The sequence below is a fragment of the Pristiophorus japonicus genome, chromosome 19 (genome assembly GCF_044704955.1).
Source record: "Pristiophorus japonicus isolate sPriJap1 chromosome 19, sPriJap1.hap1, whole genome shotgun sequence".
Classification (NCBI taxonomy): domain Eukaryota; kingdom Metazoa; phylum Chordata; class Chondrichthyes; family Pristiophoridae; genus Pristiophorus; species Pristiophorus japonicus.
The window spans coordinates 93892572-93908838 of NC_091995.1; the positions used below are offsets into that span (position 1 = coordinate 93892572).

The 16267-nt window shown below is 52.8% G+C and overlaps 1 protein-coding gene across 3 annotated transcripts in view; it reads left to right on the forward strand.

Moving 5' to 3' along the window:
* The first annotated feature begins 391 nt into the window (after positions 1 to 391).
* fuz (fuzzy planar cell polarity protein) overlaps positions 392 to 16267 on the forward strand; it is a 40735-nt gene continuing 24859 nt past the window's right edge. For 2 of the 3 annotated variants that reach the window (XM_070861839.1, XM_070861838.1), the window contains exons 1-8: positions 392 to 490; positions 2598 to 2719; positions 5582 to 5666; positions 7860 to 7928; positions 9343 to 9447; positions 10970 to 11167; positions 12676 to 12771; positions 15205 to 15311. In XM_070861839.1, the coding sequence (XP_070717940.1) occupies positions 407 to 490; positions 2598 to 2719; positions 5582 to 5666; positions 7860 to 7928; positions 9343 to 9447; positions 10970 to 11167; positions 12676 to 12771; positions 15205 to 15311 (866 nt within the window). In that variant the 5' untranslated portion in view covers positions 392 to 406. The remainder of the gene's footprint in view (positions 491 to 2597; positions 2720 to 5581; positions 5667 to 7859; positions 7929 to 9342; positions 9448 to 10969; positions 11168 to 12675; positions 12772 to 15204; positions 15312 to 16267) is intronic. The other variant, XM_070861840.1, reaches the window with a different exon arrangement.

The window sequence follows — 16267 nt, forward strand, 5'->3', positions numbered from 1 at the left end:
TCATTGGCTGTAAAGCGCTCTGGGATGTCCAATGGTTGTGAAAGGCGCTGTAGAAATGCAAGTCTTTCTTGTTTTAGATGGGTTTCAGGACAAACCTTTTGCAGAAAATGTCAAGAACATTTTTTTAATAAGTTTTATTTATAATTTCAAGTTTATTGTTTGCTGCCCCTCCTTAAAATAAAATAGGATGGGGGTGGGGGTGTTCTGCAGGGGTAGCACTTTTATAAATGTGATCGTTTTTGCACTGGGAGCAGCAAGTTATCATGTTTGTCTCACCCGGCAGTGCGCGTGCGCGGGCGGTTGTCAGGGAGCGGCGGCGGCGGTTGCCAGGGGCGGTTGCCAGGGGCGACGCTGTCCTTTCCCGGCGTGCCTCGGGACAGTGAAGGGGCCCCATTGACAAAACAAGATGGCGGCCAGCGTGCAGCTGCTGTGCCTGGCAACCAGCAGCGGGGTCCCTCTGTACTGCAGGAGCAAGGGGGAGAGCAGACAGGTAAATGTTTTTGCAAGATAAGAATGTTTATTATACAAGCTTCTTTATATATATTTTTGTAAATATTTGCAATTTGAATTTTCTTTTTAAACAGTCAAATAAAGACTCGCATTCATACAGCACCTGTCACATTATCAGGACGTCTCAAAGCGCTTTACAGCCAATGAAGTACTTTGTGAAGCGCGGTCACTTGTTGTCATGTGGGAAATGCGGCCAAGGGGGGCATCAGCTGGTCCAGGCGGCGGGCGGTCGAGGGGGTCGTTCAGCCCGACTGCCTGCCTCTCTTCCGCGGTTACGCCCGAGCCAGGGTGCCCCTGGAGATGGAGCATGCGGTGTCCACCGGTACGCTCGCGGCCTTCCGCGAGAGGTGGGCGCCGGAGGGACTGGAGTGCATTATCATCACCGTAGTTCAAAAAGTTTTATTTGTTAATTTGTCGGTTCTAGTGCCCCCCCCCTTTAATAAGGGGGGGGGGGCGTGTGTATTAACGTTACTTTAAAATAGTTGTAATGTGGGAAACGCGCGCCAATTTGCGCACAGCAAGCTCCCATGAACAGCTGTGTGATAATGAAGTCATCCTCGACTCCGAGGGACTGTCTATGATGATGATAATGACCAGATAATCTGTTTTTATAGTGATGTTGGTTGAAGGACAAATATTGACCCCAGAACACCAGGGAGAATTCTTTCTCCCTTCCCCCTCTCCGCCCCGGCTGCCCCTGTTCTTCTTTGAAATAGTGGCTGTGGGATCTTTCACGTCCAGTACCAAAGTTCCTGGGGTGGGGACTGTGAACCTTGTGAGTCAGAGGCGAGTGTGCTACTCCACTCGGCCAGTGGCTCCGTGAGTAACACTCTTGACTCGCCTCTGAGCCAGAAGGTTGCAGGGTCACAGTTCCCGCTCCACAGACTTGAGCACAAAAATCCCAGGCTGACGCTCCCAGTGCAGTGCTGAGGGAGTGCCGCACTGTCGGAGGTGCCGTCTCTCACATGAGGCCCCAGTCTGCGTGGATGTAAAAGATCCCACGGCCACTCTTTCGAAGAAGAGTTCTCCCCGGTGTCCTGGTCAATATTTTACCCTCAACCGACGTCAGATGATCTGGGTGCTGTGTGTGGGAGCTTGCTGTGCGCAAATTGGCTGCTGCGTTTCCTACATTACAACAGTGACTGCACTTTGAACGGACTTCAGTACTGCAGGGCACGCTGGTTGGGCGGGACTCAAAAGTCGAGCCGGTGTCGTAACCAGAGGCGTTGGACACCGGCTCGCCTCATCCGGGCGGTACTGCTCCGTGTCCTGCCGAAACCGATAAAACCCCGGCGGGCCCTGGAGGCGGGCCATCCACCCGGAAGAGCTCACAGCCGTCATTCCTGCAGTCCGGGGCAAAAACACAGGCGGACAACGCCGGGAAATCCAGCCCTATGATCCTATCATCGGGTTTAATGGGCTTAATGGCCCTTTGATTTGAGTATAGGAGCAAGGAGGTCGTACTGCAGTTGTACAGGGCCTTGGTGAGGCCACACCTTGAGTATTGTGTACAGCTTTGGTCTCCTAATCTGAGGAAGGCCGTTCTTGCTGTTGAGGGAGTGCAGCGAAGGTTCACCAAACTGATTCCTGGGATGGCAGGACTAACATATGAAGAAAGACTGGATCGACTAGGCTTATATTCACTGGAATTTAGAAGAATGAGAGGGGATCTCATAGAAACATATAAACCTCTGACAGGATTGGACAGGTTAGATGAAGGAAGAATGTTTCCGATATTAAGGAAATCCAGAACCAGGGGTCACGGTCTGAGGATAAGGGGTAAACCATTTAGGACCGAGATGAGGAGAAACTTCTTCACTCAGAGAATTGTGAACCTGTGGAATTCTCTACCACAGAAAGTTGTTGAGGCCAGTTCGTTAGATATATTCAAAAGGGAGTTAGATGTGGCCCTTACGGCTAAAGGGATCAAGGGGTATGGAGAGAAAGCAGGAATAGGGTACTGAAGTTGCATGATCAGCCATGATCATATTGAATGGTGGTGCAGGCTCGAAGGGCCGAATGGCCTGCTCCTGTAACTATTTTCTATGTTTTTATTACCTTCTCAGTAAGTCATTTTCTATTTGCAGCTTCCGTTCTCTGTGATCGGCTCTCTGAATGGTGTGCACATGTTTGGGAGTAACCAGGATGTTCTACTGACCAGCACCTGCACTGACAACACTCGGGTCTGCTGGAGGGTGTTCCAGGACAGGTGAGGTGCAATGCAGGCCACTCCTGGAGTACTGCGTGCAGTTTTGGTTTCCATATTTACGAAAGGATATACTTGCTTTGGAGGCAGTTCAGAGAAGGTTCACTCGGTTGATTCCGGTGATGAGGGGGTTGACTTATGAGGAAAGATTGAGGAGGTTAGGCTTCTACTCATTGGAGTTCAGAAGAATGAGAGGTGATCTTATCGAAACGTATAAGATTATGAGGGAGCCTGACAAGGTGGATGCAGAGATGGGGGAGACTAGAACTAGAGGGCATGATCTTAGAATAAGGGGCCGCCCATTTAAAATGAGACGAGGAGAAATTTCTTCTCTGAGGGTTGTAAATCTGTGGACTTCGCTGCCTCAGAGAGCTGTGGAAGCCGGGACATTGAATAAATTTAAGACGGAAATAGACAGTTTCTTAAACGATAAGGGGATAAGGGGTTATGGAGAGTGGGCAGGGAAGTGGAGCTGAGTCCATGATCAGATCAGCCATGATCTTGTTGAATGGTGGAGCAGGCTCGAGGGGCTGTATTGGCCTACTCCTGCTCCTATTTCTTATGTTCTTATGTAGGTCCAAGAATGGTCACTGGGCCAGGCTCAGCCCGACACATTAATTCAAGGCCACATTTAAAATGCCCTTTTTCTTAAACCAAAAAAGCAGCAATGATTGTCCTCGTAGGCTTTTCCACAGCTATGAGGAACGATTGGATAGGCTGGGGTTGTTTTCTTTGGAACAGAGCAGGCTGAGGGGAGACCTTATTGAGGTGGATAAAATTATAAGGGGGGTGGATAGCGTGGACAGGAAGGACCTATTTCCCTTAGCAGAGGGGTCAACAACCAGGGGGCATAGATTTAAAGTAATTGGGGGGAGGTTTAGAGGGGATTTGAGGGGAAATTTCTTCACCCAGAGGGAGGTGGGTGTCTGGAACTCACTGCCTGAAAGGGTGATAGAGGCAGAAACCCTCAGCACATTTAAAAAGTACTTGAAGTGCCGTAACCTACAGGGCTATGGACCGAGAGCTGGAAAATGGGATTAGGCTGGGTAGCTCTTTGTCGGCCGGTGCGGACACGATGGGCCGAATGGCCTCCTTCCGTCCTGTAAATTTCTGTGATTCTATTCTATGAGGCAGCCTGCTCTGATGAGAAAAGCATATTTAATCGAAACACACCGGGGGTCAATTTTCAACTCGTGGTTCCCTGACGTTTGGCAATGCTGGGTGGAGGAAAGAAAGGGAAATTTTTGCCGGTAACATGATTTAAGAGTCCAGCACGTTCAGTAAAGGGATGTGCAGCCATCTCTGCCAGAATTTCCTTTCTGCCTTTTTGTTTCATATTTTAGCCCAAACTAACTACCAGCTATTGTGGCCCTTCTGCCTCCCTGGATAGGCTCGTGAAGTGCATAGAATGATCCCAATTACTAATAGCAGTAAAACCAACTTTCATTTTTATAGCTCACTGAAACCTATAAAATTCTGAGGGGGCTTGACAGGGTAGATGCAGGGAGGATGTTTCCCCCGGGCTGGGGAGTCTAGAACCAGGGGTCACACAGTCTCAGGATAAGGGGTCGGCCATTTATGATTGAGATGAGGAGAAACTTCTTCACTCAGAGGGTGGTGAATCTTTGGGATTCTCTGCCCCAGAGGGCTGTGGAAACTGGGTCATTGAGTATAGTTAAGGTGGAGAGAGACAGATTTTTGGACTCTAGGGGAATCAAGGGATATGGGGACAGTGCAGGAAAGTGGAGTTGAGGTCGAAGATCAGCCGTGATCTTATTGAATGGCGGAGCAGGCTCGATGGGCCGAATGGCCTACTCCCGCTTCTAATTCTTATGTTCTTATAGCAGGAGCAATTATCAAATAAAATTTGTACACCGAGTCGCAGAAGGAGATGTCAGGAGAGGTGACCCAAAGCTTGGTCAAAGAGTTAGGTGTTAAGGAGCGTTTTAAAGGAGGAGAGAGAGAGAGAGAGAGAGAGAGAGAGAGAGAGAGAGAGAGAGGCAGAGAGGTTTAGGGAGGAAATTCCAGAGCTTGGGGCTCAGGCAGCTGAAGACTAATGTAAAGAAAGGATGGGGGGAGGGGGAGAGGGGGGAAGGGGAGGGAGGGGGAGAGAGAGGGGGGGAGGAGGGAACGGAGGGGGGGAGGAGGAAGGGGAGGGAGCTAGCGGGGGGAGGGGGGAAGGGGAGGGAGCGAGCAGAGGGAGGAGGGAGCGGAGGGAGGGGGAGAGAGAGAGAGAGGGGGGGAGGAGGGAGAGGAGGGAGGGGGAGAGAGGGGGCGGAGGGGGGAGGAGGGAGCGGGAGAGAGGGAGCGGGAGAAGGGGAGAAGGGGGAGTGTGGTGAAGGGCGAGCAGGATACAGGCGGAAGGCGGGCACGCTGGCCAGCTCCCTCGGGAAGCTCTGTTGGTTTATATGGCGTCAGGCGCTGTGGGTAATGAGCTGTGCAGGCATGCTAAAGTCCCAAGGTGTTGGGTTGCTGATCAGTTGATCGTTGATGATCTCATTGAGTGGCGGAGCGGGCTCGAGGGGCCGAATGGCAGACTATGCCTTATGTTCTTACGTTGATGCCTGCCACAAACAGCTCGCTGACGATCACTGTCCAAGCACACACAATAGGATGCAGATGGGTCACCCGGGTGAGTTACTGGGTGGCCGCCGGTTCGGTGTCTTCGAGAGAGGAGGGAAGAAAGGCAACACTTGGAAGAGAGCAGATAATTCCATTAAAGAAATGTAATTTGTTTGGACAGTACTCGATGTCCGTGTTCCAGACACTTCAGTAGCTGATGAGCGTAGCTGCACAGATTTCCAAGAATATATCTGGAAGATGTAGTCCGTACTGAGCTAACAGATTGTTCCCATGGTTACGCAGCATCACACTCATCGTCATGACCTCTGAGGAAGATGCCAGCGACCTTTACCTCGGCCGCCTACTGGACAACATATTCAGTGCCATGGTGAGTTTGCAGAGTGACGTCCCATCCAGATTGGCAGAGTTGAAAAAATATCTATACAGGTTTCAGCTGTCGCAGGTCAATGGCAGGAAAGACCTTCTGGTCTTTCTAGCCTGTTGGGTGCCAGCTTCCTGCCGGCAGATTTGTGTCATCAATGCCCAGCATTGCGCCTCAAGCCAAAGGAAGGTCGGTGCGGGAAATGGGAGCATTGCCGCACTGGAGGGGTTACAGGTGCCAGCTCTCGCCTCAAGTTCCACACCAGAGACTTGAGCACAAAAATCGAGGTGACACTCCCAGCACTGTCGGAGGGGCAGTACTGAGGGAGCGCCGCACTGTCGGAGGGGCAGTACTGAGGGAGCGCCGCACTGTCGGAGGGGCAGTACTGAGGGAGCGCCGCACTGTCGGAGGGGCAGTACTGAGGGAGCGCCGCACTGTCGGAGGGGCAGTACTGAGGGAGCGCCGCACTGTTGGAGGGGCAGTACTGAGAGAGCGCCGCACTGTCGGAGGGGCAGTACTGAGGGAGCGCCGCACTGTCGGAGGGGCAGTACTGAGGGAGCGCCGCACTGTCGGAGGGGCTGTCTTTCAGATGAGATGTTAAACCGAGGCCCCGTCTCTCCTGGCAAAGATCCCACAGCATTACTTTGAAGAGGAGCAGGGGGCGTTTTCCCCGGTGACCTGGGGCCAATATTTATCCCTCAACCAACATCATTAAAAGAGATCATCTGTTCATGATCACATTACTGCGCAAATTGGCGGCCGCGTTTCCCACATTACAACAGTGACCGCACTTCCGAAAGTAATTCAATTGGCTGTAAAGCGTTTTGGGACGTCCTGAGGTTGTGAAAGGCGATATAGAAATCCAAGTAAATACAAGTCTTTCTTTATTTCAAGTTTGGGACAGAGGCGGCTTGTTCGGATTCCGCTGCGAATTCCTTGATGCCGAACACCAGCGGCTGGGTATAGAAGGTGGTCTGTTCCACACCACAAACTGCATTCACTAAGTAAAGGGCAAATCTAAACCGATTATCTTTGACGTCTGGGCTGCTTGGCACGAAATGTGGGTGGCTGCTATGACTCCCAGCATAATCAATGTATTTTTGCACTCCCAATTCTTCCCTCTGATATTTAGAATTCTCATCCTCGTGTTCAAATCCCTCCATGACTTTGGCCCTCCCGATTACTGTGACCTGCCCCAGCTCTACACCACCATCATCAAAGGCAGTCCCTCGAAGCGAGGATGACTTGCTTCCACGCCAAAAAGGGATGAGTTCACAGGTGTTTCAATGAAGGACCTGATATTCCGGATCCCGAACTACATCCTGAAGGGTGGAAGGTGCCTGTGTGTGGATTTTTTTAACGCATGGTGACCGTTGCACACCAGCCACCACACGGGCTTGACAGAGCTAGGTCTTGGTCCAGTGGCAAGGATTAACCAAGACGACTGGGGACCTGCTCTGCTGCACGGACCTAGTGCGCTCACATATCACACAGTGTGGGCTGGGCCCGTGCTGCCCCTGGGCCCTCGCCTCTTCTGGGCCCCGAACTCTCGGCCTCTCCTGGGCCCCGATCACGTCCCTCTACGGACTCTCGCCGCTCCTTCGCCCCCCCGACCTCACCGCTCCTGCTGTACCTGCCCGCACTGCAGTCAGCCGTCGCCCTCCTGCAGCAGCACGCGCTGCTCCCTGCCGTGGCATGCTGGAGAGGCGTGCATAATCTAACCGGTGCGAAAGCAAAATGCTGCAGATGCTGGAAATCTGAAATATAAGCAGACAGTGCTGGAGACACTCAGCGGGTCGGGCAGCATCTGTGGAGAGAGAGAAACAGAGCTAACGTTTCAGGTCGGCGACCCTTCGTCAGAGCAGTTCTAACTGTAGGTCAGTTGGAGCATTCAAGAATGAGATCGATTGATTTTTGTTGGGTAAGGGTATCAAGGGATATGGAGCAAAGGCGGGTAGATGGAGGTGTAGATCAGCCACACTCTAATTGATTGGGTCGAGGGGCTGAATGGTCGAGTCCTCCTGTTCCCAAGTCCCACTCCAGGACTTGAGCACAGAATCTAGGCTGACTCTTCAGTGTAACGCTGAGGGAGTGCTGCACTGTCTGAGCTCCCAGCTGCATGGAGAATCCCTGGCAGACTGTGAAGGGTTACTCACTGGCTTTGATTTCACCCTAACGTTGTGCTCTTGTTCCCGCAAGGTGCTGCTGATTGGCTTGGACGACCTGGTGAACCTCAAGAATGTGGAGCGCTTGAAGCGGGAGCTCCGGGTGAGTGAGACTGGGGAACGATGAGACACATTGTTAGTGCCAGCCGTGGCTCAGTGGGCAGCACCTTCGCCTCTGAGTCAGAAGGTTGTGGGTTCAAGACCCACACCAGGGACTTGGGCACAAAAATCTAGGCTGACACTCCCAGTGCAGTGCTGAGGGAGCGCCGCACTGTCGGAGGTGCCGTCTTTCACATGACACGTTAAAATCGACTCCTCGTCTGCTCTCTCAGGTGGACGTAAAAGATCCCACGGCCACTATTTCAAAGACGAGCATGGGAGTTATCCCCAGTGTCCTGGCTAATGTTTATCCCTCAATCAACATCAGTAAAACAATCATTTGCCACATTGCTGTTTGTGGGAGCTTGCTGTGCGTTAGCCAAGGGTCCAGCACCTGATCGCTACCCTTTAACTCCAGGTCTGATACAATCTGGTGAGACCTCATCTGTCAAGTAATTCCCACAGATAACTGGAAGTACAATAACAGCATGTGATTCCCACCAACCAATTAGAGTAGGAATGGGCCACGTGGTTCCGGCATGTTGGCAAATTGGCCTTCATAGCAAGAGGATTTGAGTATAGGAGCAGGGAGGTCTTACTGCAGTTGGTGAGGCCACACCTTGAATATTGTGTACAGTTTTGGTCTCCTAATCTGAGGAAGGACATTCTTGCTATTGAGGGAGTGCAGCGAAGGTTCACCAGACTGATTCCCGGGATGGCAGGACTGACATATGAAGAAAGACTGGATCGACTAGGCTTATATTCACTGGAATTTAGAAGAATGAGAGGGGCTCTCATAGAAACATAAAATTCTGACTGGATTGGACAGGTTAGATGCAGGAAGAATGTTCTTGATGTTGGGGAAGTCCAGAACCAGGGGTCACAGTCTGAGGATAAGGGGTAAGCCATTTAGGACCGAGATGAGGAGAAACTTCTTCACTCAGAGAATTGTGAACCTGTGGAATTCTCTACCACAGAAAGTTGTTGAGGTCAGTTTGTTAGATATATTCAAAAGAGAGTTAGATGTGGCCCTTACGGCTAAAGGGATCAAGGGGTATGGAGAGAAAGTAGGAAAGGGGTACTCAGGTGAATGATCAGCCATGATCTTATTTAATGGTGGTGCAGGCTCGAAGGGCCGAATGGCCTGCTCCTGCACCTATTTTCTATGTCTAATCGGATCACTACACTACAATTTCTTGGCAACATTGCAAACAGCTACATGAAGGAATGTGCTCCCAACAAACCAATCAGATTGCCAGAAGGCAATGCAACTTGAACAGAATACTTTAATTCTAGTTTCCTATTGTAATGTTTGGTTACAGTCTATTAGCATCCGCGCTAATGCATGTGAATAGTTTTGAGGACTAGGTTCCTTTTGTTACGCAGCTGAGTTGAGAATTCCCTTGGTGTTTTCCTAGGCTTGTTACAAGCTGATTGACAGCTTCCTGGCTGCCTCGGATTGGATTGGAGACCTGACGCAATGCGTGGATTGTGTAGTGTCCCCCGACACCGACATACTGCAGGTCAGTGGTAGCACGGGAGTCTGGGGGAAGCGTGCCTGCTGGAACAACGAAAGCACAGTTTGGTTTTCGAACAGTCCCATGATTTGCAGAGGGACTTCGCGCGTCGTTTTACAGGCGTTAAAAGCAGGTGGGCTGAAGCACAGGTGGAGAATGAATGGAACTTTGTTTTACTATCCTTCTGGGCTCATTGTCAGCATTATTCATTCCTAGATCAGTTACAGCATAGGTTAGAGCTCCCTCGACACTGTCCTGTCAAACACCCCTAGCTCAGCTGCAATATAGGCAAGATGCACAGTATAGGCCTACATTGGCTGCCTCGATTTCAAAATTCTCATCCTTGTTTACAAATCCCTCCATGGCCCTCTTCCCCTCCTTATCTCCTCCAGCCCCACAATCGCCCCCCCCGCCACCGCCCGAGATATCTGCACTCCTCGAATTCTGCCCTCTTGAGCATCCCTGATTATAATCGCTCCACCATCGGTGGCCGTGCCTTCTGTTGCCTGGGCCCCAAGCTCTGGAACTTCTCGGCTTCTTTTCCGTGAGGAAGGAGGCCATTCGGCCCATTGTGTCCGTGCCGGCCAACAAAGAGCTACCCAGCCTAATCCCACTTTCCAGCTCTCGGTCCGTAGCCCTGTAGGTTACGGGCACTTCAAGTGCGCATCCAAGTACTTTTTAAGTGTGGTGAGGGTTTCTGCCTCTACCACCCTTTCAGGCAGTGAGTTCCAGACCCCCACCACCCTCTGGGTGAAGAAAGTTCTCCTCAAATCCCCTCTAAACCTCCTACCAATTACTTGCCCCCTGGTTGTTGATCCCTGTGCTAAGGGAAGTAGGTCCTTCCTATCCACTCTATCTAGGCTCCTCATAATTTTATACACCTCAATAACGTCTCCCCTCAGCCTCCTCTGTTCCAAAGAAAACAACCGCAGCCTATCCAATCTTCCCTCATAGCTAAAATTCTCCAGTCCTGGCAACATCCTGGTAAACCTCCTCTGCACCCTCTCTCGTGCAATCATGGAATTCCTTCACTACAAACGAGCCAAAGGTGGGCAGAGGAAACATTACAAGGACACCCTCAAAGCCTCCCTGATAAAGTGAGACATCCCCACTGACACCTGGGAGTCCCTGGCCAAAGACCGCCCTAAGTGGAGGAAGTGCATCCGGGAGGGCGCTGAGCACCTCGAGTCTCATCGCCGAGAGCATGCAGAAACCAGGCGCAGGCAGCGGAAGGAGCGTGCGGCAAACCAGTCCCACCCTCCCTTTCCCTCAACCACTGTCTGTCCCACCTGTGACAGGGACTGTGGCTCTCGTATTGGACTGTTCAGCCACCAAATAACTCATTTTAAGAGTGGAAGCAAGTCTTCCTTGATTACGAGGGACTGCCGATGATGATGACGAGTGCAATCACATCCTTCCTGTAATGCGGTGACCAGAACTGAGCTGAGTCTATTACCCGAGCAGGTCTCCCTTTAAGCAGGCCGCCGGCCATTCTAAATGTCAAAGCTGCTCCTGTCCCTTGTTTCAGGAGGCACTGGATGTGTTTGTTGGCGCTGCGGAGAGCAACTTTGGGTGCCTCATGGTCATGGGCAAAGTCGTCGTGGCAACGGAGAAGTGGTGGCGGCTGGCGGCCCAGGAGGTAATGCTGTTGGCCTGGCTGGTCGGGTCACTGGCCCCCAGCTCGTCGCGGGACTACCCCATCTATCTGCCGCAAGGCAGCCCTACGGTGAGTAGCTGATAACCATCTGTGAGTTCACACTTCCTGTCCACAAACCTGACTTCATCCACCACAAATCCTTCCATGGGCCACGCACCCTCCCTATCTCTGTAATCTTCTCCAGCCCCACACGTCATGTATTCGACATGGCTACTGTTGGTACTATCACAAGGTGTGCCACCAGAGGGCACAGCAGTGGGAGACATGTAGGTTGCCTGTACAGGTGTGCCTGGCCTAGTATAAAAGGCAGGCCACCAGATGTGATCCTCACTCTGGAGTTAGTAAATAAAGGACTAAGGTCACTACAGTTCAAGTACTGCCTCGTGGAGTCATTGTTAGAGCATCTAAGGACACAACATCACACCCCCTCCCGTGATGTCTGCGCTCCTCAAATTCGGCCCTCCTGAGCATCTCTGATTATAGTCGCTCAACCATCGGTGGCCGTGCCTTTAGCTGCCTGGGCCCCAAGCTCTGGAACTCCCTCCCTAAACCTCTCCGCCTCTCTACCTCCTTATAAAAACGCTCCTCAAAACCGAACTCTTTGACCAAGCCTTTCGTCATCTGCCATAATTTCTTATGTGGCTCGGTGTTAGTTTTCTTTTGTCTTATAACACTCCTGTGAAGCGCTTTGGACGTTTTACTATGTCAAAGGTGCTATATACAAGTTGTTGTTTCTGTTGTCACGGTTTTTGGTCACGCTTTACTATCAGCGCTTACCATTGCAAAGTGCTATGTCAACATAGCCCATTTTAAGTTTTGTCACGTCAATTGTTGTGATGTAGGATAGGCTCTGGCCACTAGATGGCGAGGTGGAGGGAATTCACTCTTGTCTCTGTCGCCATCTTGTATCGAACATTACTTATGTTGATGAACTAACCATGGGCAGTGTTGGCTGTGGCTCAGTGGGCAGCACTCTCGCCTCTGAGTCAGAATGTTGTGAGTTCAAGTCCCACTCCAGAGCCTCGAGCGCAACAATCTAGGCTGACACACCCAGTGCAGTGCTGAGGGAGCGCCACACTGTCGGAGGTGCTGTCTTTTGGGTAAAACGTTATACTGAGGCCCCGTCTGCCCTCTCGGTGGACGTAAAAGATCCCATGGCACTATTTCACGGAGGTGTCCTGGGGCCAATATTTATCCCTCAATCAACATCACTAAAACAGATTATCGGGTCATTCTCACATTGCTGTTTGTGGGAGCTTGCTGTGTACAAATTGGCTGACGCGTTTCCCACATTGCAACAGCGACTACTCTTCAAAAGTACTTCTTTGGCTATAAAGCGCTTCGGGACATCCTGAGGTCGTGAAAGGCGCTATATAAATGCAAGTCTTTCATAACTGAGCAGATGGGGAATTTACCAATGGGGCTTGAGCCAATCAGTGTGAGACGGAAATCTGCAATTTTATTATATTTGCATAGAAAATGGGCATTGGTGGTCTCTGATATTATGGAGCTTTGAGCTCCTCAGGAGATTTGCGGAACAGAATCATTTAAGTGTCCCCCTTGCTCTCTCACTCCAGGTACCCCACAGGCTGATGACCTTCCAGTTGGTCCCTGGTGTGGAGGTGTGCCTGCTGTGTGGACCGACCCCCTCTTTGCAGCAAGTCCAGGCAGAGGTGAGTCAACGTACCTGCCCTTATCTGTCCTTTCTGGTCTTTATGACCCTGTTCCATTGTTAGACAGTACATTTGACCTTTTAAGGCCCCGACCTGCCGCAGATGTTCCTTCGCAGGTCGGGGCCTGGTGCAGGAGAGCGACAGCAGTGAAGAGGGCAATTGGATTGGCCGTCACCATAATACAGGTTGGTGATTGGTGGGCAGATACAGCAGGAGCGGCGAGGTTGGGGCGCAGGAGCAGCGAGAGATTGCAGAGCGACATGATCGGGACCCAGGAGAGGCGTGAGTTCGGGGCCCAGGAGAGGCGTGAGTTCGGGGCCAGGGGCAGCAGGGGCCCAGCCCACACTGTGCGATATGTGAGCGCACTAGGTCCGTGCAGCAGAGCTGGTCTCCAGTCGTCCTGGGTAATCCTAACCACTGGACCAAGACCTAACTCTGTCAAGCCCCGTGTGGTGGCTGGTGTGCAACGGCCGCCCCACGTTAAAAACATCCACGCACAGGCATCTTCCTCCCTTCAGGATGTAGTTCGGGATCTGGAATATTAGGTCCTTCATTGAAACACCTGTGAACTCGACCCTTTTTGGCGTGGAAGCAAGTCATCCTCGCTTCGAGGGACCGCCTGAGAAGAACATTTTACCTTACCTGTTGTTGATGTGTGCGCTCCGGACAGAACGTGTAGTCCGCGATGGGGCTCGGCTGTGTTGGAGAGTATCTCACCCGTTTCCGTCTCTCGCACCAGAGTTAGTGGTCAGGAGCGGGACACCTGCCGCTTACCCGCTCTCTCCCCTGCCCCTCTCTTCTCCCCCCCCCCCCAACGTGCGCTCTCCCCCCCACCCCCGCTCTCTCCGCCCCCCCGTTCTCGCTCCCCCTCCCCCCCCGCTCTCCCCTCCCCCCCGCTCTTCCCTCCCTCCCAGTTTCTCCCTCTCTCTCTCTCTCTCTCTCTCTCTCCCTCCCTCTCTCTGTCCCTCTCTCTGTCCCTCTCTCTGTCCCTCTCTCTGTCCCTCTCTCTGTCCCTCCTCTCTTTCTCTCCCTCTTTCTCTAACTCTCCCTGCTCTCCCCCTCTACCTCTCTCCCTTTCCCTCCCCTTAACTATCCCCCCCACCCGCTCTCCCTCCTCCCCTCCCTCTCTCCCCTTTCCCCCCTCCCTTTTTCTTCCCCCCCCCTCCCTCTCCCTCCCTCCCGCCCTCTCTTTCTTTCCCTCCCCCCCCTCTCGCTTCCCCCCTCCCCCCACCCCCACGCTCTTACCCTCCCCACCGCTCTTCCCCTCCGTCCCCCCCCCCGCCATTCCCCCCATCCTTCCCCTCTGCCACCCATCCCGCCCCCGCTCTTCTCCCTTCTCCCTCCCCCCCTCGCCCCCTTCTCCCTCCCCCCCTTCTCCCTCCCTCCCTCGCCCCCTTCTCCCCTCCCCCCTCACCCCCTTCTCCCCTTCCCTCTCACCCCCCTGCTCTTCCCCTCCACTAGTCTCTTTCTCTCTGTCCCTCCCTCTTTCTCTAACTCTCCCTGCTCTCCTCTCTCTCCCTCCTTACCTCTCTCTCTCCCTCCCTACCTCTCTCCCCTTTCCCTCCCCTTAACTTTCAACCCCCCGCTCTCCCTCCCCTTCCTCCCTCTTCCCCCCCCTTTCCCGCCATCCTCTATCTTCCCCCTCCCTCTCCCCCTCTACCTCTCCCTCCCTCTTTCCCCGCCACCCTCCCTCCCTCTCTCGCCTCCCTTGCCTCTCTCCCTCGCCTCCCTCCCTCGCCTCCCTCCCTCGCCTCCCTCCCTCGCCTCCCTCCCTCGCCTCCCTCCCTCGCCTGCCTCCCTCGCCTCCCTCCCTCCCTCTATCTCTCTCTCTCTCTCTTTCCCTAACCCCCTGCCCTCACTCTCCCCCAACCCCCTCCCTCCCTCTCCCCCTCTCTTTCCCCCTCCCCCTGTTTCGCCCCCCCTCCTCCTGCCTCTCCCTCCCCCATCTTTCCCTCCTCCCCTACTCCCCTCCCTTCCCCTCTCCACCTCCCCTCTCTCCCTCCTCCCCCTCTCTTTTCCCCCCCCCTCTCTCTCTCTCTCTCTCTCTCTCTCTCTCCTCCCTCCCTTCCTCCCTCCCTCGCCAAGGCTTGTCACAATGCCACAGCTCCTGGCCTGCCCGATCTCTAACTCAGCACTGTTCAATGTTCGAGTGAGCGATCAAGGGGAATAAACTGACCTCATTGATCATCAATTACTGTAATCAGAATCCAATGAATCACTTCCTAAGCTGTAATTTATTCGGCCGCGGTTTGTGTTAATGTTGAAAGCAGTTGTCAGCTATTCTGTTGGAATGGTATCCAGAGAGATTGATTGGAAAGGGTGGGTTAGTTCCTTGTGCTTGTACATTTGGAAGAGTAATATGCAAATTCCATCTGTTTATTTTTACACTGCATTCTCCTAGCTAGATTAGAATTTGCTTTTTTCCCCCTCCAGTTAGTAGAAAGATTTTGGAGCCCACTCCTGGAACCTTTAAAGGGCTGCCTCCGGACACATCAACGCTGCTTCCCCACGAGCACTCCCTTACACCCGAGCATTCTTGGGTAAGTTGTGTTACAAGAATAGAAATGGAATGAGAAAGGCCAAACCAGCCCAGGGCCCTTCATGCCACAGGCCTTGGACATTTCAGCCTGTTCTGACGAAGGCTCATAAGAACATAAGAAATAGGAGCAGGAGTCGGCCATTCGGCCCCTCGAGCCTGCTCCGCCATTCAGTAAGATCATGGCTGATTTGATCTTGGTCTCAACTCCACTTCCCCGCCCGCTCCCCATAACCCTCGACTCCCTTATCGTTCAAAAATCTGTCTATCTCTGCCTTGAATATATTCAGCCTCCACAGCTCTCTGGGGTAGAGAATTCCAGAGATTCACGACCCTCTGAGAGAAGAAATTCCTCCTCATCTCCGTTTTAAATGGGCGACCCTAGTTCTAGATTCTCTACCTCCATCTCCTCACCTCTCTCTATCTCTCTCGCTATCTCCTCACCTCTCTCACTCTCTCTCTCTCTCTCTCTCCACACCTCCCTCTCTCCTCTCTCTACCCCCCCTCTCTCTACCCCCCTCTCTCTCTACCCCCCTTTCTCTCTATACCCCCTCTCTCTCTATACCCCCCTCACTCTCTACCCCCCCTCTCTCTCTCTACCCCCCCTCTCTCTCTCTACCCCCCCTCTCTCTCTCTACCCCCCCTCTCTCTCTCTACCCCCCCTCTCTCTCTCTACCCCCCCTCTCTCTCTCTACCCCCCTCTCTCTCTCTACCCCCCCTCTCTCTCTCTACCCCCCCTCTCTCTCTCTACCCCCCCTCTCTCTCTCTACCCCCCTCTCTCTCTCTACCCCCCCTCTCTCTCTCTACCCCTCTCTCTCTCTCTACACCCTCTCTCTCTCTCTCTATACCCCCTCTCTCTCTTTCTCTACCCCCCCCTCTCTCTCTCTCTACCCCCCTCTCTCTCTCTACCCCCCTCTCTCTCTCTACCCCCCTCTCTCTCTCTACCCCCCTCTCTCTCTC